Here is a 22,809-nt window from a genome sequence, read left to right as displayed (position 1 = left end):
AGATTAAGGGGGCCACATACTGCTTGAATAATAAGTCTAAACCTTGGTTAGACCACACTTGGAGTACTGTGAACAGTTCTGGTCTCCATATTATAAAAAGGATATAGAGGCATTGGAGAAGGTACAAAAAAGATTTACTAGGATGGTACCAGAACTGAAAGGTTATAACCATCACGAAAGGTTGAGCAGGTTGGGGCCCTTTTCTCTAGAAAAGAGAAGACTGAGAGGTGACCTGATAGAGGTCTTTAAGATTATGAAAAGGTTTGATAGGGTAAACGTAGAGAAGATGTTTCCACTTGCAGGCGAGACCAGAACCAGGGCCCATAAATCTAAGAGTGACTAATAAATTCAATAGGGAATTCAGGGGAAACTTCTTTACCCAGAGAGTGGTTAGAATGCGGAACTCACTACCGCAAGGAGTAGTTGAGGCAACTAGCGTAGATGCATTTAAGGGGAAGCTAGATAAACACATGAGGGGGAAAGGAATAGAAGGATATACTGATAGGGTCAGATGAAGTAGGGAGGGAGGAGGCTCATGTGGAGCATAAACACCGGCATGGAGCTGTTGGGCCGAATGGTTTGTTTCTGTGCTGTACATTCTGCATAATTCTATGTAATAATTTTCCTCATTAGATGATTTATTGTCATTATATTTCTTGTCCATAGGTGAAGAACGGCCTAGTGTTCAGCCAGCAAACTACAAGAGAAAATCAGGAGACTGGTTTCAGCAGTATTCAAGGCAACGTGGATGCTTTTATGATCGTTTGTTTCTGTATTGATAGGCAGTATGCTAGATTAATCACTATATTTACAGTTCTGAATTGAACTTGGCTCTAGTTTACTGTACTAGTTTTTTTTCAAATTTCACAACTATTAGTCAGATTTTATAACAATTTACAGATCAAACGCAAATTGAATTTTTTCTTGAATAATCTGATAACCAGAGATAATAGTTAAGAGATCTGAATGATCGTTATGTATGTGTAAAATAACATTAACACAGCCATCTATTATCACCAATTAAGTACAGTGAAACCTGTATAAACGGACACTCCCAAAAAGTGGACACCTGCAAAAAACAGACACTTATTAAGAGATTCAAATAACTTATATGGTAAAATATACAAGAGGCACCTTGAAACCACAGACACTAGCAAATTACAAACTGCGGACAGTCTTCAATGCACAAGCTCTTTTACAGCTTGAAAGAAAGCTGCCATATCTGGAACGTCGGGATCACTGGCACTTCCCGTTGCAGTTTGCTTCCTGTCTGCCCCGAAATTCTCTTAGGCCCGTCACGTTGGATCTGCTTCTTTCAGGAGCTTTGGCTTTGGGGGGTGAAGATGGATGGCTGTCCCGGGTCTCTTTGTCTCTCTGCTGCTCTATAGAGTCCCAGCTATCAGTCTTCCTGCAGACTCACTGCTCAACCAGAAAACTGCAGTTTCACTCCTACACAAAATGTGACCTGTTGTGTTTACCTTCCCAAATGTTCTCAATCCATTCTAAGACATCACAACCTGTCATCACATTTCCACCTTTTTTTGTCCTGTGACTGCCCTAATGCTGGTAAGTAGAACTGCGAAACGCAGTTCATTACTAAAGTTACACTCAGCTCCAAATGAGAGCGGTTTGAAATGAATCAGGAATTTAGACTGCAGAACTGTTCAGTGAACAGAGCTGAATGTTGGTATGTGGGAGGGGGATTCTTAGCATTGTTGCAGCTGATTAGGTGCTGATCATAATCTCAGCTGGTTCTTCCAAGATTATTGGGAAAATGTTTACAGTACATACAATGACCATTCTGAAAATAAGGACACCTGCAAAAAAAGGACAGCTGATGTCTGTAATTTACAGGTTTCACTGTATCGTGAGATACAATGTATAGTACTGTAAATCTTTAAATTGACTGAGTAAAGCATTGCAAAATCATAATGCTGATTAGTACCACCATGTAACTTTTAATGTGCTTTGTAAATTGGCATTGGATTGGTACTGTGTAAATGTTCCATTTGTATAATTTTAGAATAAGGAAATTTGAAGGTCAGGTGAAAAATATTTAAAGAGCCCCAGTAGTAAAAAATACTTATTTCTGTGATAGGCTTTTGCGATGAGCAAGTCCTCTAATACTACTGCATAGAGTGTGGAAATGAGAGAAAATATTAATAAAAAATGAACTGAAATATGCAAATGTATGCCAGTACCTTTTTCAGGTTATATAGAGAATGTGTGAACAGAATATTTAAAATCCTGATACATATTTTACAACTGAGGATTACCTCCCTACGAGCAACATCACAAGCTGTGTTAGTGATGATCAAGAATTAAATATAAATTGGTTTTCTCACCAAGTCCCATCACATTTAAACTCCTATCATGAATATGCAATTCCCTGTCTTTATTAGAAGTACTCTTTAGAACACTAAAGTTACTAGTTCTCATTATGAAACTCAAATTCAACTGATTACCATTAAAAAAAACTTGGAACTTTTATATAAAGGACAGCTACCAGTGTGTAACAAGATAGTATTCGGTCAAACACTTCTAATGCTATAAAATCTATATATTTTTCTTTTAAATCTTTCTCTGTTACCAGTAGAGATGGCTTAAGTGAAAAGGCTAATGTTAATAACGATCTAGGACATTTAGGGACATAGGAGTAGGCCACTCAGCCCCTCAAGCTAATTCTGCTATTCTATTAGATCATGGTTGATCAACTAGAATCTCACAACACAGAAGGAGGCCATATGGCCTTGTGGCAGCTCTATTTACAAAGCCAAGTATCCCATACACGTTCTTAACCGCCTTATCAACTTGCTCTGCCACCTTCAAAGATTTGTTAATATGCACCCCCAGGTGCCTCTGCTCTTGCACCCCCCCTCAAAATAGTACCATTTAGATTATCAAAAACAAAATACTGTGGATGCTGGAAATCTGAAATAAAAACAGAAAATGTTGGAAATACTCAACAAGTCAGGCAGCATCTGTGGAGAAAGAAACAGAGTTAACGTTTAGGTCGATGACCTTTAATAGAACTAGAAGCTGTTAAAGATTTAACAGTTTTTAAGCAATGCTGGAAATCTGAAATAAACACCATTTAGATTAAATTGCCTCTCCGTGTTGTTCCTCCCAAAGTGCATCATTGCACACTTATCCACATTAAATTGCATCTGCCTTGTGTCTGCCCATTTCACCAGTCTGTCTATGTCTTCTTGAAGTCTGCTACTATCCTCACTATTTACTATGTTGCCAAGTTTTGTATCATCTGCAAACTTCGAAATGATACTCCCTATACCCAAGTCCAACAAGAAAAGCAGTGGTCCTGATAACGATCCCTGGGAGACCCCACTGCATACTTCTCTCCAGTCAGAAAACCATCTGTTCACTCTCTGCCTCCTATCCCTTAGCCAATTACATATCCAAGTTACCCCTGTCCCTTTAATCCCATGTGCTTCTATTTTCCAAATAAGTCTATTGTGTGGTACTTTATCAAATGCCTTTTGAAAGTCTATATATACATCTACTGCACTATCTTCATCAACCCTTTCTGATACATCATCAAAGAACTCAATCAGGCTGGTCAGACACGATTTGCCTTTTAACAAATTATACTGATTAAAAAACTTCTCCTGTACACATTTCACTTTTTCCCCAGTTTATATTAGGGTAATTGAAGACCCCTGCTGTAATATTTTTACAGTATTTTTGCTGTATTCTTTGAAATTTGCCTGCAGATTTGCTCTTCTATTTCCTTCTCACTATTTGAGGGTCTATAGTAAACACCCAGCAACGTAACAGCTCCTTTTCTGTTCCTTAACTCTAACCAAATAGATTCAGTCTTTGGACCCTCTAGTATATCTTCTAGAACTGTAATATTATCCTTGATCAATACTGCCACCCCTTCCCTTTTTCCTTCCCTATCCCTCCTGAATACATTGTTGACAGGAATGTTTAGTTTCCATCCTGCCTATGTTTAAGCCAAGTCTCCGTTATAGCCACTATATCATAATCCCATGTGGCAACTTGTGTCTGCAGCTCATCAACCTTATTTGTAACACTCCTCGCATTAACACATATGCATTCCAAAATCATGTTATTTTGCTTTGCTTTTTTCCTCCATCTAATTCCTGCTCTTTCTATACTATTCTTTTTTCTGCTGCTATTTGTCCCTCCTAGTTTACTATGCACCTTATCTCTCCTCTCTGCTGCTACATAGCGGTTCCCCTCCCCCTGCCAAATTAGTTTAAATCTTCCCCCACAGCACTCGTTAACTTCCCCTTGAGGACATTTGTCCCAGCCCCGTTCAGGTGCAACCCATCCAGCTTGTACAGGTCCCAATGCCCCAGAAATCTGAAGCCCTCCCTCTTGCACCACTTCTCCAGCTGCACATTCACCTGCACTATCTTCTTGTTTCTGTACTCATTAGCACATGGCATTGGGAGTAATTCAGAGATTACCACCTTTGAGGTCCTGTTCTTTAATCTTTTTCCTAGCTCCTGAAAGTCTGCCTTAAGGACCTCAACCCTTTTCCCACCTATGTATCATTGGTTCCAACATGGACCACTAATTCTGGCTGTTCCCCTTTCCCTTGTAGAATTTCCTGCACCCATTCAGTGATATCTTTAAACCTGGCACCAGGGGGGCAACACACCACTCTGGATATATAACTCTCTATATTCCTTCATTTATGTCATTAATATATATGGGGAAAAGCCAAGGCCCCAGTACAGATCCCCAGGAAACAACTCTTGGCATATCCACCAGAGATTTCCTTTATCCCTATTCGGTCTCCTACCTCCCAGCTCATGTCACAGGGTTACCTCAATTTCTCTGCACTTTCATTTTTACTATAATCCCTTGTGTAGAACCTTATCAAATGCCTCTGGAAGTCCATATAGGCATCATCCATAGACATTCCACTATGTTAGTGACTTCTTAAAAAAAATTCAACTAAATTACTCAGACATGACCTACCCTTCACAAATCTACACTGACTCACTTTGATTACTTCATACATATCCAAGTGCTCAGTCACTGTGTGTCTGATGATAAGATTCTAGTAATTTCCCCACAACTGATGTTAAACTGACAGGTCTGTAGTTACCTGGTTTCTCCCTCCTTAAATGATGGAGTAACATTTGCAATTTTCCAATCCAAAGACACAATTCCCAAATCGAGAGAGATTTGGAAAATTATGACTAATGCATCTGCAATATCCTCCCTTTTTTTAATACCCTGGGGTGAAAACCATCACGTCCTGGAGATTTGTGTATCTTTAATCCCTTTATTTTCGCCATTTGCTTTTTTTAAAACTTATATTAAATCCACTAAGTTCCTCTCCTTGACTTATTTTTAGGTTCCTTTGTACTGCTGGTATTTTGTTCTCTTCCTCCGCTGTGAAACTGATACAAAATAATAATTTAACAAGTCTGCCATTTTCTTATTGTCCATTAGTTTCACCTGCATGTGTCTTTAATGGGCCCACATTCCCCTTCATAGAATCTTACAGCACAGGAGGCCAATCAGCCCATCATGCCTGTGCCGGCTCTTTGAAAGAGCCATCCAATTTAGCCCCACACCCCATAACCCTGCAAATTATTTCTCTTCAAGTCCTCGCCCTTCATCATTATCTTTCTCAATATATTTATTTATCTACATGGCATCAGTGACTAATCAGTTTTATTTTCCTCCCCAGTAGTGGATACACTTTGGGGCCAAAAATCCTCTGGGCACGATCCCACTGGTGCCTCCAGTGCTGACCCTGTTGGGAGTTTTCAGGGTTAATGGGAAGGCACCTAATTAGCATGTATCTGCCACTACAGGTGCAGCTCTGTCAACTGCCTGCCCCACATGGCCAGAAACTATCGTATGCCTTCCATTGAGCGATGGGGGAGGAGGATGGTTACCCAGGTGTTCGTAAACCCCGCCCCCCACCCCCAACCCTACCCCATCCCCACACGAGTTGTTTCAAAAATTTCAGGATCCAGATTCCTTCCCTGGCAGATGTGGGCCCTACCAACGAGGTCCAGGCAAAATTGAGGTCTGTACATCTCACCTCAACAAACATACTGGCCTCCACCGAAACGCAAGGTCCCAACTGAACCAAAGTAGCGCAAACTGCCATCCTGGAGAGGCTCTGCCTCCTTGCCGACATTTGTCTTGTAAAGGGCAGATGGAAGAAATGCCCAGAAATGACAGACATGGTACAACTATGGCTCCTGTCAGATTTGCAGCAGGAGACCAGCAGAATTCCAGCCCATTTTCAGCATTTAAAAAAAAACAGGGACTTTTGTAACAGAAACTATTCTATACCATAGAGTGTAGCCCAAACATGTACTGCTAAAGCTGTTACATAAGTCAGCAGCTGTTTGTTTTTTGAAATCACTTTCTGAAACTAGCTGCTGGTAGTGACTGGTGCCACCACCTCACTGGAGACATTCAGTATACCAACTACTATTTCAGAACTCAATTATATATTGTATGTTCTGATAGGAACATTGATACTTCATTGAAAATATTAATATATTTCAATAACATCTTTTTCAGTGTAAAAACTCATGTGCAAATTATTCCCCAGCAACATGCAATTAATAAATCATGGTGCCACTATTCAAATTGCAAGGTAATATTTGTTCATTACAACAAAAGCAAAATACTGCAGATGGTAGAAATCGGAAATAAAAACAGAAAATGTTGGAACACACTCAGGTCAGGCAGCACCACTATATATTTGATTATATAGTTCTTGTACAAAAGCCATCCCAACAAGACTCCTTCCCTGCAAAGAATAATCCACATGCAGTCTTAAGTTGAGATGTTGATTACTTAGTGTTTGCTTTCATGGCTTGTGAACTCATCTCAGTTCACAAGGTGGCAGACCCTTACATTAGACCTTGTTTTGGGCATTAACTCCCAAATGTATTAAACTGTACTAGAACATTTTACAGTAATAAATTTTTGCTTAAAATGTATAATTTGTAAATGCTACACTTAAATTTTAATATAGTTTTTAATCTTAGAAGTAGCTGACTAGCTAACACGCAAGTGTCATTTCAAAGATTACAGCCTTTCCTCTTCAAAGGCCCACAGTAATCTCATTGAAAAGGGCAAACTACAGAATTCCTTCGAACACAGGAAACAGAGCCAATCAAAATTTATAGCACCTCCATTTAGACTGGCTAAATTCAGCAAAGAGATCTTCCAGGTCTGTGTCAACTAGGCTCACCATCTGAGGTACTTTTATCTACTAAATAAAAACTTGAATTTATGTAGGACCTTCATTCCTCAAATAGTAACTCAATGTGAAGTGCTAAAAACCGAGCTAGTTATCCATCCTAGGAAATGGAAGGGCAAAGATAGTAAAGCTGTGGATTAACCATTTTTTAAAAAGATAGAAAAGAGCAGCATTGGACAAATATCTTGTTGGTGAGTTAAGTGCAGGGAAATGAAGGCCCTGGACAGTCATCTGTGCATTATCAATACAGCTGAAGAATACAGATTGAAAGATGTCACTGCACCCTCAAAACAGTGTTCCCTTTTGGATTTTCTGTTGTGGCTCACCTGCCTAAAGAAGAAAACTTGAGAGTCCATGATTATGCATCACTAAAAGTAGCACAAAGAGGAATGGGATACCAGTGAATATTCAACTGAATAACAGGCATCAAAAAAGGCCTTTCTCCACCTTAAATATTTGTAAAGGTAAAATTCTTAAATGTACCTGCACTCAAGCCATGTGCTTAAGTGCAATAAAAAGTAAAGAAAGAACCAGCTAATGACATGACTGCATGAGAATAGGATGGTGGAATATGTACTAAAGAGGCTAGATGTGCTGAATACTTCCTCTGGGTTGGGCTAGCTTTAGGTTATTATTCACACTAGATAGATGAATTAAGTCTGATTTATGTTTACTCCAAGTGTAAGCCACCTATTTGGGGTTTTATTTAGTGAGAAGCCTCAAGAGAATACACAGTTTTAAAACACAACTAAATGTACTTTCACCACAAATATACACAAAAACATTTATACAGAGTGAAAGACAGTCCTATTTACATGTGAATTAAAACATACAATTACACACAGTAGTCATATCAGATATACAGTTTCTGCTGACAACAAATTTCCATTTACATGCGAGTGCTCTAGCAAGAATCAACAATGCAGGTCATTGCACAGATATCACGCAATTCAATAATTCCATGTAACAAAGAATAGTTTCTAATTAAACTTCCAGTGCAATCATGGCTTTTAAAAAAAATTTCAAAACAAAAATCACAAATACAACACAAAAAAGGGGGAAAATATCAGTTGAGAACAGATTTCTAAAACTAAATAGCAATTCCTGATCTGAAAAGATTACCATCCACAAAGTAATGAGAAGCAAAACCTAATTAGTATTTTGTAACATCATGCCCATTTACTATATACACACACATTGCCTTCTCGTCCCTCTCCACATACAGACATTGTAGCAGAGCACATACTGAGAGCTTTAGACGTTTGTTGATTCAGGAAAAAGACTGCCAGCTCTTAAGGTCACCAGTAATTAAATCATTTAACTGCAACAATTCCAGTTTTCATTACTCATTTTTCTTCTCCTTTTGCTTCAGTAGCTTGTTAATTTCCCGCTTGGCCATTCCTATGTATTTTGTGATTATTCCATGCCGATTCAGTCCAGGCAGCAACAGTATGAAACTCACTGAAAACAACGAGAGATTGTTTTACACCATAAAAAAGGAACTAAAGAACTGCATGAATCTAGAAGAAGATAAGAACTGTCTTCAATAGATTTGGCAAGTTATATTAATGGGGTTGGAGGAGAAAAAGAAAGAGGAAGTGAGAAAAAGCAATTTTATCAGAGGGGTTATGCAATTAATCAATCCTGAAGGTCTCAAAATTACTGTTGTAGATAGAAATACAAGCCACCACCCCAGAAAAAAAAACAAAGCCCACTCTCAAATCCTGGCTAGATTTTCACAAATACATTTGATACCCTTAAATGTTATTAGACTTCTTTTCCCTCACCACTTCAGTTTTATAACTTTATGTTGCTTAGAGCTACAACGTGGATAAAGGGGATCCTGTGGATGTGGTGTACTTTGATTTCCAGAAGGCTTTTGACAAGGTGCCACATCAAAGGCTACTACACAAAATAAGAGCTCATGGTGTAGGGTAACATATTAGCATGGATAGAGGATTGGTTAGCTAACAGGAAACAGAGAGTGGGCATAAATGGGTCATTTTCAGGTTGGCAAGATGTAACGAGCAGAGGGCCACGGGGATCAATGCTTGGGCCTCTATTTATAATCTATATCAATGACTTGGATGAAGGGACCAAATGTATGGTTGCTAAATTTGCTGATGACAGAGGTAGGTAGGAAAGTAAGTTGTGAAGAGGACATAAGGAGTTTGCAAAGGGATATAGTTAGGTCAAGTGAGCAGGCAAAAATTTGGCAGATGGAGTATAATGTGGGAAAATGTGAACTTGTCCACTTTGGCAGGAGGAATAGAAAAGCAGTATATTATTTAAATGGAGAGATTGCAGAACTGAGGTACAGAGGGATCTGGGTGTCCTAGTACATGAATCACAAGAAGTTAGTGTGCAGGTACAAGTGATTAGGAAGGCAAATGGAATGTTGTCATTTATTGCAAGGGGAATGAAATATAAAAGTAGAGATGTTTTGCTATAGTTGTACAGGGCATTTGGTGAGACCACATCTAGAACACTATGTGCAGTTTTGGTCTCCTTATTTAAGAAAGGACATAACTGCTTTAGAGGTGGTTCAGAGAAGGTTCACTTGACTGATTCCTGGAATGAGGGGGTTATCTTATGAGGAAAGGTTGAACATGTTCAGCCTGTATACACTGGAGTTTAGAAGAATGAGAGGTGATCTTATTGAAACATAAGATCCTGAGGGGACTAGAAGGGTAGATGCTGAGAGGATGTTTCCCTTTGTGGGAGAGACTGGAACTAAGGGCCACAGTTTAAAAATAAAGGGGTCTCCCATTTAAGATGGAGACAAGGAGAAATTTTTTCTCTCAGTGTCGTGAGTCTGTGGAACTCCCTTCCCCAAAGAGCGGTGGGGGCTGGATCACTGACTATTTTTAAGGCTGAGTTAGATAGATTCCTGATTAACAAGAGTCAAAGATTATAGTAGGTAGACGGGAAAGTAGGGTTGAGGTCGCTATCAGTTCAGCCATGATCTTATCAAATGACAGAGCAGGCTCGAGGGACCGAATGGCCTACTCCTGCTCTAAATTCATATGTTTGTATGTAATTCACACTAAAAAGGTAAAACCCCAAATAACTAAACAAAAAAGTTTTTATTATCGACTGCCACTGACATCAAAATAGGTTCCAGAATTAATGAAAAATATGTACAAAAGTAAAAACTAAAAAACCTGGTTAACCTTTCAGTAGATTAATTTAACTGAGTTAACTTTCAACTCTGCACACCCCCATACCAAAAAACCCTTTTTCAGCACAAGGAACCCAGGGGTAGAAATTGATTTAAGCGTGTTTTCGGGCGTAGAGTGTATGCCACCACGCTCGGAGCGCGCTCCCCATCACGTGGATGCAACGAAGGCCCCAAATTGACTCCCCTGATTAATTAAAATAAAATAGGAGGGGTGACAGTGCAAATGTTCAGTGGCAGCTTGCCTAATGAGGGAGGCATTAATATCACGCATTGCTGGTAATATTTAATGGCAGCCTGCACCTCTGCCAGTTGGCCACTGGACATTCAGCCCAACAGACCAGTTGGGCTGAATGGCCTGTTTGTGCTGTAAATTCTAAGGTGCAGTTTAGCTGCAGGCAACTATAATAGAGGACTGTGGACAATGGCAGGCACAAGCAAGGATCCCCCCTTTTTATGACACTGCACTGGAGGTAGATGGGATGAGAGATGACATCTATTCAGCAGGTGGCAGGAAGATATCAAGGCAAGCTGCAAGGCATGAGTGGGCAGAGGTGGCACAGCATGTCAGTGCCAGAAGTATCACACACCCCACCCCCCAGGACATGCTACAATGTAGGAAAAAGTTCAATGAACTCATGAAGATAGCTAATGTAAGCCTCCTAACTCATCTATCATTACTCTCTGCTTAGCCTTATATTACCTGTTGCCCCAGTACTCTCAACCCTTCCTTCTCCCGATTACCAGCACTCTCCCCCACCTTGATGGAGGCACGGGTGCCTTTAAATACTGCTCGTGAAAGCTGCTTACCGATTGTTCCCGCTATGATTTGCTGGGCGGGTTAAAGATGTGATGTTTCAGATGTACATAGACGAATTTCACAAAAGGGTCCTGATTCAGGCGCGGGACCCTTGTTAACATTTAAATAATACCTGTGTTTGTTTCAGGTGGCCACCAGAAACACCCATTGAGTGCCCAAACCAATATGGCGCCACGCCCACTTCAGGCATGGAACTTCATGCTGCAGAATTCAACTTTGTGGCACCTATTTTGGACCCGTAAAACTTGCAAAATGCATACCAATTGTTACCTCTTGGCCTGTAATTATTTCTAATGCAGACCTCCCAGATTCAAAAATGAATTACCGATTCACTGGATAACTTACCAATCAAGTAGGTGAGGAAGAGGTTATGAACCTGTTGCCCAATCCAAGCCACCACAGAGAGAACGCTAACCACAGTCATGAAATACTAGAGTAAAGAATGTAGAAATTACATTTCAGAAATTATGCCATTGGTGAAATTCCTCTATAGTTCCCAGACACAGGCAGTGTACCTCCATTTTTCAAGGGTTGGCTTACAGGCAGAAAAAGAAAAAAATCCACACTGCAAGTTGATCAGCAGTGATCCTGGACAACTGCAGAGGCTGGTAGGACAAGAAGTTTATTTGGCAAAAAGCGTTGGACAGTGCATCGCTCTATCAAGTCAGGTATTATTCCAATTCTGCCAAATTCCTGATGTGAGTAAAGGCCAGATGCCTCCCACAGGAGCAAATGAAAGAAAAACAGATTCTTAAAATTATATGCAAATAAAAGAGGACCAGGTAGGAGGCTTGCAATTAAGGATCTGAATCCTAGTATTTGATCATTGCATTCAGGCTTCTATTCTATACATACATACGTGGGAATAGATTAGGGTCAACCAGTAATTAATATGAATCATATTAATGATTTACGATGCAAAGCATCCAATCCTCCTTTAAAAATGATCACATGCATACAAAGCAATAGGAATTAAATTAGTTTTTCCAACAGGAATAAACTGTAAACAAACTACAATTCGTTCATTAGTCGAAAGAGGAACGATACATACCATTTTGGGTTTTTCTTCCTTCAGAGCAAAAAGGCGCCGCCACCAGCCTACAATCCTACGTTGGGTCTTTACTAAATTACTGCAGATTTCATGGAATCGCTGCTGCTGCTCTGTAGTCCTGTTGATCCAAGTAAAATAACTAAACATTTCAGAACTACACAAATATTTATGTGACAACTTCCACATTAACATGTTAAAAAAAAGCCACCTCCAAATTTAGGTGGTTACAGAAACAAGCATTCCAGATATGACAAGTAGACATGGAACATCAGTTTTATAGCATACTCCAGTTCATACTCAGAAGTAGTTTGCTTCCAAATGCCATTATAAAATGCTTGGCAAAAATCTACATGTTATGTTATCTTAATGGTCTATTGTTAATGGATATTCCCCCCTCCTTTTATCTAGTACTTTCAGGCTTCTCAAACACCCCCTGATATTAGGGTTAAGACGCAGCTGCTGTAATTAGCAAAATTACAGCCTTGGAATCCCCTGCCTGTGGGTATATACATTACCACGTGTCATAATGAGCCATACAGATCAGCGAGCCCCAAATTCAATTCCTAGTCTGTGCTGAGTTAACTAATCTCAGGTAGGAAGTTGGCGGTGACAGTACAACCACCTCAGCATCCCTGGACAAGGAAAGTGGTTTGCAAAAACTAATGTACAATTTTTCTCTTTTGTAAAGAAAGTAAGTTAAGAACATTTTGTGTTTATACCAGGACCATTAATTGTTACATATTTGCCCATTTTCCTATAACTTTTTAAAAAAATCAGCTAAGGTTCCCACTGATTTCCAGTGACCCTGCTGAAACAAGCACATGGACATTTGGTGAGGATAGCCAGGACCAGCCTGGAATGCTGCTGCCTGTGAAACTATCCCCCAGCATAAGGTAGCACCTGCAGAAAAGGAAGGAAAAATTGCCTTAAAACAGGAAGCTTCATCCGATCACACTGGACTGAATTCAATTTTGGCCCTAAAAGGTCAGGAAAAGATCTCTAACCCAGTACCAGTGTTTAATTGTGAAAATAAATAGAACTTCTTACAAATTTAGTTAATCTCCCTTTGTTACAGACTTTGATAAAGGGGTGGACAACAGAATTCAGATTGACGAAAGCATTACAATTTACTGAAAGTTTTAAATAAGCTTCTCACCATTTATTGGAGCCAAACATTCGGGAAGCAATAGTTGGAACAAGGTAATCTGCCAAACAGATCATCATAATAGCGCACGAGACACCAGTCAGCACTGAAGGATCCAGCCAGTAGATTAGTCTGTGAAGGCAAACCACATTTAAGAAATTAAATGTGCTTGTTTATTTCATACAATCTAATTCAATCCTGGAGGTGGGGGCAAATGAAGTGACAATTCAGTTATCAGCAGAATGTAGTGATACAGAATTTAAAGATGTACTTCAAGGTTCCATCAGTACCTAAGTACTCACAGAATAATCAACGTGCACTTGCAATGGCAGGTTCCAGGTTTTAAAGTGAATCTGGGCAAGAAACTGGTGTTGACAAAGAATTGGGTTAGATGCCAGCAAGTAACAGAATACAAAAACATGCAGTGGGTACAGATTTGCTACTGCCGTTTAAAAGAGAAATTGATGAGTTCCTGAGAGAAGAGGACATTTCCACTTATAGAAGGGTTCACTGTCGTGATTATGAGTTATGGGCTGTGATCTCTTAGAGCCTTGTATGATTGTCTTAGGCAGTTGGAGAGGAATGTCCCAGAGTTTTTCCCAAATTGGCCACAGGTCTTTTCTTGCCCTTTTCATATGCTAGCACAGAATGACTATCCATGTTTGCCTACATAACAGTCACTGCACTTCAAAAGTAATTAATTATGTGAGATGTTACATAAGTGGCAGGATTAATGTAAAAACTAGATTTTAAAGTTCTATGACAAGTTTTTACACTGCACAGTACATTCTGGACTAGATCTGGGATGGTGGAACTATAGGCCATGCATGCCCCCCCACCCCACTTTCCAATCCCTGATCCAATCAATCCCTGGCAATCTGTCCCACAAAGGCCAAGCAACTCAGTATTCCTTGCACTCATTTTTTATTTGCTAGTTTGCCCTATTTGAATTCTGAAAGTCTGGAGATTTGGAAAAGACTATTCTTAGCACTATTGCCTTATCGGTGCATGAATCCTAAATCAGAATAAAAAGGTCTGTTAGTATCAGCAGTCAAATATGCAAATTAATGGGAACATGTATTTAAACTGCAGTCCATGCTGCTCCATGGTATGTATCCAAGTGACCATACCACAAAGACAAAAAGCTCAAACAAATCTAGAGTTGATGGATTCAAAAATGAAGCAAATCAGACATCCAATTTACATATAAACAGATTTTCCTTTAAAGCTGCACTAGCTCTGGAGAGTGATGTGGGATGTAAAGTGTAACTTTATACCCATATATAGCCAAAGGATCAGGGACTAACTCTACAAAAGGGATCAAATAAACAAAGAAAGACTTGCACAGTGCCAACAAATAACTGTACACCACAGTAAACATATGCAAAAAAAACAATGTTGATAGTAATTTTGCAATGGGATGAACAGTTTTAAATATATTAAGCAAAATATAAACAGTATTCATCTGTTGCATCGTATTTGATTTTACTGTGCCATGACTGCAAATGTTTAAGGGGGAAAAATAGCTGTTCTGCCTTGTTTCTGGAGATTTTCCCCATCCTTTACATGGAAACTGCTAAATTTGAACTACATGTCTTGATATTACAGTGTAAAGTGAGATACTGACTGCAATCATCTGTTGCCATCAACACAGCTGAGAAACTAGCAGACAACTTGGTTACCACAAAAGGAAAACAAAATCCACCCCATCTAGTGTTACCCTGTAGTAGTCTTGTGAAGAGATGACTATCCACAGAACCAAAGAGCAGCTAATTTGGTGGTTCACTGATCGTGCTTGATCAGTATAAGGAAGGCGCACAGCAAACCATTAGCTGCCACACTGTTTTCATTGATTAAAGACATCTTTTAAGATGAGGTCCTTCTTACAATTGTAGATGCTACTCATTTTTAATGAACGCCCCACAAGTCTTTACGTTACTAAAATTGACCAAAAGGTAAACCCTTAGTTTTTTTTTTGAAGTGTCTGTATAACTGTCGAAAGTATAGCTAAGCTCAGGAATTTGAACCGTGGAGAACTGCTGATTTAAACTGAAATTCTAGCACCCTGTGGCACAGTACTTCACACAACATCAACTTTTAAAGAACTCTAGGCTCATGTTTTCTGCTTTTTCTGGGCCATGATAATTAAATCAATTGGGTAGGTACTGTATCAGTGTTGCTGTAAGGATTAAGCTGGGACTAGTGCCAACAGGCTAATGAGCAGGAAATCCACAACAGTGCAGTACATTAGCTCACAGAAGGACACTCCAATTGAATGAAGTTTTATGGCAGAATAAATGGGATGGCAGAACATTCTGCAAACTAATGGCTTCTCAACTAGTGGTCATAACATATTTTGATCTTAATCCTAAGCACTACTGCTGTAATGGTGAGAACTGGTTTTCTTAGCTTGTCAAAATAAAATATTTGAGACAAGGAATCTAGTTGTATTAACTTTCTATACTTGTGCTCAAATCAGACTGTTGGAGTATTGTTTGTTTCTAAGTTATCTACATGTTTATATCTGCAAACAAGACATTCTCAATGCAGTGAAGACTCAGTGAGTAAGTGCACCCCATATAGATCAGGAAGATTCCATGGTTGGCCCTTGGTCTGTACCTAGTTAGTCAATTTCAGCCATGTAATGGGCTACATTTGCCTTTGGCATTACCTCGAGGAAGGAAAACACCAACACTAGTCTTTGATCCTGCTCCTACCTAGTAACCATTGCTAAAACATACACGCATGAAAAGATTTGATGAACTGCATTATCAGATGGCTTTGCCACCAAAAATTTACTACCCTGGCTCAAGTCACATATCAATGGACACTTGGACATGGTACTGAGGTCACAGCCACCATGCATTACAAATACCCAAGCATCAATTGCCTTTTTCAGAATATAGTGGCAAGGGAAGAAAACTAGAAATAACCAAAAATTGGTTCAAGCTATTTCTTTTTAAAAGATGTCAGGACATCAGTAGAAGCTTTGAATAGCTCTTCTATAAATATGAATGTGGCTCTATAGCTCCATTTTAGGACCAATTCTGTTGCCTTTAGTTTGCTGGCACAGAAAAAGAAATGGCTAGTCAGATACAGAACATTCACCTACAAGTGGCACAAACACTTCCACATTACAATTTATTTTCCAGATGTTTACCCACAGGGGCAGGAACAAGGAGGAAACATATCAAGCCCAGATATAGGTTCCAGGTCAATTTAAAATTGATCCACTAACCATTATTCTGTATTTCTTACAAGCTACAAAACAGCAGTACTTTAACAACAAAAAAACAATGATTTGGATGAGGGGACCAAATGTTATATTTCCAAGTTTGCTGATGACACAAAACTAGGTGGGAATGTGAGTTGTGAGGAGGATGCAAAGAGGCTTCAAGGGGAAATAGATAGGCTAAGTGAGTGGGCAAGAACATGGCAGATGGAATATAATGTGGAAAAATGTGAGGCTATCCACTTTGGTAGGAAAAACAGAAATGCAGAGTATTTTTTTAAAATGGTAAGAGATTGGGAAACATTGATGTTCAAAGGGACCTGGGTGTCCTTGTACACGAGTCACTGAAAGCTAACATGCAGGTGCAGCAAGCAATTAGGAAGGCAAATGGTATGTTGGCCTTTATTACAAGAGGATTTGAGTACAGGAGTAAAGATGTCTTATTGCAATTATATAGGGCCTTGGTGAGACCACACCTGGAGTATTAAGTAAGGAGACAAAAATTGTACACAAGAAAGGATATACTTGCCATAGAGGGAGTGCAACGAAGGTTCACCAGACTGATTCCTGGAATGGTGGGACTGGCGTATGAGGAGAGATTGAGTAGACTAGGCCTGTATTCTCTAGAGTTTAGAAGATTGAGAGATGATCTCATTGAAACATACCTAATTCTTAAAGGGCTTGACAGGGTAGATGCAAGGAGGATGTTTCCCCTGGCTGGGGAATCAAGAACCAGGGTTCACAGTCTCAGAATAAAGGGTAGGCCGTTTAGGACTGAGATGAGGAGAAATTTCTTCACTCAGAGGATGGTGAATCTTTGAAATTCTCTACCCAAGAGGGCTGTGGAGGCTCAGTCATTGAGTACATTCAAAACACAGATCGATAGATTTCTAAATATTAAAGGCATCAAGGGATTTGTGGATGGTGCAGGAAAATGGCTTTGAGGTAGAATATCAACCATGATCTTACTGAATGGCAGAGCAGGCTCGAGGGGCCAGATGGCCTACTCCTGCTCCTATTTCTTATGTTCTAATGCTACACTATGGTATCATTAGCTTTGGTCACCGCAAGGCTTCATCCCTCCATGACCTCGTCCCTCCCTATCTCTAACCTCCTCCAGCCCTACAACCCTCAGATCTCTGCGCCCCTCCAATTCTGGCCTCTTGCGGATCCCCGATTTTAATCGCTCCACTATTGGCGGCCGCATCTTCTGTTGCCTAGGCACTAAGCTCTAGAATTCCCTCCCTAAACCTCTCCGTCTCTTTCTCCTCCTTTAAGACACTCTTAAAGCCTACCTCTTTGACCAAGCTTTTGGTCATCTGTCCTAATACCTCCTTATGTGGCTTGGCGTCAAATTTTGTTTGATAACGCTCCAGCGAAGTGCCTTGGGATGTTTTACTACGTTAAAGGCGCTATATAAATGTAACAACTTCTTGTTGTATAAGTGAAGTTGTATTACAACCATATATACGTCTTCACAACACTGACTTCACCAGCTCTGTTATATAAACATACAGGTTTTTACATAGACATCTTTAATCTCCTCAAGCCCCGCAATTCTCCAGATCTTTGCATTCCTCTAACTCTGGCCTGTTGTACATGCCGTCCCCCCCTTCACCCCACAATTGGCGGCCATGCCTTCAGAAGTCTAGGCTCCACGCTTGATTTCCCTCCTCCTTTAAGACCTTTCTTAAAACCCACTTTTTTGACCAAGCTTCCCCTCCTGATATCTCCTTCTTTGGCTCAGTGTCCATTTTTCTCTAATTACACACATGCAAAGCATAATGTGACTTTTTCTATATTAAAGGCACCATATAAATGCAATTTGTTGTTCTTTAATACTTACACAAAAACCACTGACACAGCAAGCATCATTATAGCAGGAAACCACGGCTTCTCCCAGCGCACGATACGATCTGCAGCTAGCATCACTTCTCCCCAACCCTCCAAATGCTCTTCAAGCTGAGCAGTTTCTGCAGCCTGCGAAATCAAGAGAAATCATTGTGATTTTTACACTGTTTGTAACAAGGGATAAATGAAACAAGCAGCAGTGAATGGGATATAGTAATGTTCCGAATTAGTATTAAAAGAACACGCATAACTCATCCAAAAGCACTTGCTCATCCTCTCAAAATTATACTGCAAAGTGGAAAAAAAAACTGAATATTTGATGTCTGAGTAATCAAGTCATAATTGTTGATTGTATAGTACAAACATCAGACAATACTGTGAAGCATACTGGCCAAATACCTTAGCTAGCCTTCAAGGCTGCAAGGTCACCTCATTGTTCAGGAGTGTTGATGCCCAACTGTTGAACTTTCACACAATTTACATCATCTAAACCCAGAGACTAGATTACTTCCTTTGTGCATGAAGCAGCTTCCCTTCACCCCAAGCTGTACATCTGGATTACACCATGCTTTTCCAGTGAAACTCCAAAATCTACACACAAAATACACATCTTGGCAAATTTGAGTATTGAAAAGAAAACCCGGCTTCCTGATGGCTTGGGAGTTTATCCAGTGAGGAAATGAGCCATAAAAAAAGTCTCAGCTGTAATATGCAATCTGTGCTTAAACAGTAGTTGGGGTGCCACAATTGGAATTGATTACCAGGCTTCCTGCTCCTGATTACTATCCAACAACCCCAGCTGGAACTGTAGGTGTGTAAGAAATTAGGCGAAGATACGGTCATACTTGGCTGTAATTAACCCAGATAGACTGTCAATAATCACAGTCAAGGCTCCAACATTAACAATAGCCACATGGGTGAAGTACTGGAGGATGCCTGGTGCCTGTGGGATCGCACCCAGCAAGGGTTAACATCTTCTGCAGAGACAGAGAGAAAACTGGCAGGGAGGACGAGAAGAGAAAGAAGAAAAAGGACGGTCCAAGTCAAGGCAAACCTATGAAGTGCTTTTTTTTTTAGGATGGAGTGATTAAACAGATTAATGTTAGCAGGCTGGTAGCTAAAATTAAAACAGGACACGATCACAAGGATAGCAGATTCTAACAGCCAGCTATTTAGATCTGGATTGTAACAGCCATCTATTTTAGGTCTGGACTGTAACAGCCATCTATTTTAGATCACACCAGATCTTGGTTTGTAAGCAGGTATCAAGCTTTAGGCAAACATCCACACAGCTGCTGATAAATATGCCTTAACAAAGAGTCCAAACTGTTGAGAACCTATTTATAGTTACACAATTTTATTACCATATAGACAATAAAAAGGGCTGTATTATACCTTCACTAAATATTTGAGATGTAAATTTTCTAAAGTTTCTGTAATTTAAAAACTGTTCAATGGCTGCAAAAATCTCTAGTTTTGTAAGATGACATAATCAGGGAACATCGCTTTTGGCAATTGAACGTGGTAATAACAGCACTGCTAACACCATTACAAAACTTTCACATCACCTGGCGCATACGTCCAAAGTTTTTGGAACCCTCTGTGATTAATTAAAACTACTGAAGATAAATATTTAATTTTGGCTATAAGCTAGCTCTGGGCACACGAATATATGAAAAGGGGATTACAAACCTGCAAAATACAATGAGCTGTTGAAGTGTACTGATCTAATATAGAAACTATGGTATTCCTTATATCATTTTAGCCCTAATCACATGATACAAAATCAGAAGCAATCTGTTGTTGCCCACCACATTGTTCCTGCCAATTTAGAAACGTTTGACATGTCTTTATATATTATGAAGAATTACACTCTAGAATGTTTCAAATCAGCAATGCACCTTGGGTTTGCAGTGACTAACATTGCCTGAGCTTTGCTCTTACTGTTTATGACATCATAACCCCTTTGTATATTACTGATTTGAAAGACTAGACTGTGAATCAACCATTACTCACTGCAAGCTTTGAAAATTTCAATTAAACACTCAAAAAAATAAATTAAATCACCCACAGAACAGCATATGCTGTGTCAGCAGAAATCAGCTGACTGAACAAGTAATAAAGGTCATGTGATCAAAATTTAAAAACCTTTCTGGAATAAAGAATTTTGATAGATAACAAAAGCCCCAATTTTTTTTAAACTGTACCCTATCCTTGGCTCCAATACCCTTCCTATAAAAGGGGTGCCTAGAACTGCATAGACTATTCCAACTGTGGCCCAACCAATGTTTTGTGCAAATGCCATACAGTTCATTGAATATAAAAGCAACAATGTATAAAAACTCAATCTTATTAGCCTTTTAAAAGTGGCCTTTTCTGTCTGCATTCCCACCTTTAAAGATCTATGTATCTGTTCCTCCACTGCCAAGAGTATTACCATTTAACTGTGCCATACAGAACAGATTAAATTCCTGCATCAGTTATTCAAATATGTTGACTTAGCTCAGTAGTAGCACTGTTATCCAAGTCAGGAGGTCATGGGTTCAAGCCCCACTACAGACTTGACATTTCAGTGCAGAATTGAGGGAGTGCTGCATCGTCAGAGGTGCAGTTTCACCAGAAAATGTTAAACCACTTCTGTCCAATTGAACACAGAAGACCCCATGGCACTATTCTCAATGTCCTGGCCAACATTTATGCTTCAAACAAAAACTTGCTTTTATATAGCACCTTTAACGTAGTAAAACATCCCAAGGCGCTTCACAGGAACGTTATCAGACAATTTGACACCGAGCCACATAGAGATATTAGGACTGGTGGTGGAAATTGGGGATGCACAGGAGGCCAGAATTGGAGGAACATAGAGTTCTTGGAGGTTTGTAGGTCTGGAGGAAGTTACAGAGATAGGATAGGGCAATATTACAGACACAGACTTGGTGATGTACAGGACATGGGGTCAGAAGCTCAGGGTCAAAAAACTCAAATGAAATAGATCAACTGGTCATTTATCTAATTTGCTGTTTTGTGGGACCTCACTGGGCTCAAACTGAATGCCACATTTGCTACATAACGGTGGCTACACTTCAAACGAACTTCACTGGCTGTGAAATCCAGAGGATGTGACATGCACCATATATTTACAAGTTTTTGCTGATTTCACTTCGGTGGTAGGGGTTCTACAACTCTTCAGTCCCTTAAGTTAGGGACAAGGAAAAGCAAAGCGGGCTAGGGTACCCATTCCTGGTTGCTCCACCCTACCAGAAAGTATGATCCGTATATCTGGTGCGAACAGAATTAGCTCAGCTTTGAATGTTGCCCCCTCCCTCCATAGGGAAGCCTCTGGCCAGGCTCCCACTTGAATGACGCACCAGAGGGTTAACAGCATGATTCAGCAGGAGAGTGTGAAATCTGGTCTCACCGACAGATACAGGACTCCGTTTCCCTTCTAGGCAGCGCCCTTATGTGCAACGTACTACTTCAGTGGCCAAATTAGATTTAATACACCGAGCACACACGCAGGTTTGAGCCGTTTCCTGAGACAGAGAACCTATTGTTCAATTTTTAAATCGCAGCTAATCTTTGGACACAGGATCAGGGGGAAGAGAGAACGTCGTGTTTTGTGATTTACGGTCCTCGAAGAATAACGCGGTCACACTGAGACCCACAAACCATCGTTTTCACTCGAACGCCCTTGTGGCTGGGGCCGGGGCCTGGGCCCGGGGGAAGGGAGGGAGTTGTAACTACGCCTGGCCTCGAGGGCTGCTCAGCATCCTGCAGTCGTGGGGCCGGTTTAAATGTAAACGTTTATAAATGTGGCTGGGGCGTGGTACACGAGCTAACAGGGCCGGGCTTTTAACGGCTACAGAGGCGTTGACATCAGCGATCGGAGCCACCTTAAAACCCGCTGTAAATAACCGACTCACCAGCAGGTTGGCGCTCTTGTTGTCTCCTTCTCCGCTCGCCATGGGTGCTTCTTTTGAAATGACCGAGTGCGTCGCGGCCTTTCAGTCACAGTCAATCCGCGGCCCGTCCAGTCGCTCCGCTCCGCTCGGATGCTCCGCGTCGCCACTTCTGATTGGTTTAATTCTACAATGGGGGGGGTCCACCGTTCGCTATTTCTGATTGGCTTATCTCTGCGGCTGGGGGGGGGGGCGGCGGTGAGGGACCGCAGCTCGCCATTTCTGATTGGTTTAATCCTGCGCGCACCTCCGTTCCCCGCTGCTCGTTGGCCGATTGACTCGACTCTAGCTCGGGATTGGCTCGTTTCTGCGTTCACCGAGGCCGCTTCTGATTGGTTGATAT

General features: G+C 40.4%; 3 protein-coding genes across 5 annotated transcripts in view; 1 reads left to right on the top strand and 2 right to left on the bottom strand.

Annotated features, from left to right (window-relative positions):
* Positions 1 to 2,188, top strand: part of LOC137340920 (uncharacterized) — a 41,101-nt gene extending 38,913 nt beyond the window's left edge. For all 3 annotated transcript variants that reach the window (XR_010966907.1, XR_010966906.1, XM_068003728.1), the window contains one exon: positions 667 to 2,188. Coding sequence is in view for 1 of the 3 variants with exons in the window: in XM_068003728.1 (XP_067859829.1) it covers positions 667 to 779 (113 nt within the window). In the remaining 2 variants the exon portion in view is untranslated. The remainder of the gene's footprint in view (positions 1 to 666) is intronic.
* rps15a (ribosomal protein S15a) overlaps positions 1 to 22,809 on the bottom strand; it is a 130,489-nt gene that overhangs the window by 60,490 nt on the left and 47,190 nt on the right. The window lies entirely within an intron of this gene.
* On the bottom strand, positions 7,895 to 22,582 carry arl6ip1 (ADP-ribosylation factor-like 6 interacting protein 1). The gene is made up of 6 exons (XM_068003212.1): positions 22,431 to 22,582; positions 18,503 to 18,636; positions 13,437 to 13,556; positions 12,281 to 12,398; positions 11,575 to 11,659; positions 7,895 to 8,692 (listed from the first exon to the last, which is right to left on the bottom strand). The coding sequence occupies exons 1-6, from the start codon at positions 22,470 to 22,472 to the stop codon at positions 8,574 to 8,576; spliced, it is 618 nt and encodes a 205-aa protein (XP_067859313.1). The 5' UTR covers positions 22,473 to 22,582; the 3' UTR covers positions 7,895 to 8,573.

This window comes from Heptranchias perlo, chromosome 22, assembly GCF_035084215.1.
Source record: "Heptranchias perlo isolate sHepPer1 chromosome 22, sHepPer1.hap1, whole genome shotgun sequence".
Classification (NCBI taxonomy): domain Eukaryota; kingdom Metazoa; phylum Chordata; class Chondrichthyes; order Hexanchiformes; family Hexanchidae; genus Heptranchias; species Heptranchias perlo.
This window is presented reverse-complemented; position numbering and strand designations above follow the sequence as displayed.

What these genes read in the sequence shown, in the direction of transcription:
- arl6ip1 (XM_068003212.1), bottom strand. Translation starts at nt 22,472, where the DNA reads ATGGCGAGCGGAGAAGGAGACAACAAGAGCGCCAACCTGCTG. An exon ending in ATGTTTGGCTCCAATAAATG is followed by an intron (nt 12,399 to 13,436) that starts GTGAGAAGCTTA and finishes TTGGATCAACAG; the next exon opens with GACTACAGAGCAGCAGCAGC. An exon ending in CTTCCTCACCTACTTGATTG is followed by an intron (nt 8,693 to 11,574) that starts GTAAGTTATCCA and finishes CGTTGTTTTCAG; the next exon opens with TGAGTTTCATACTGTTGCTG.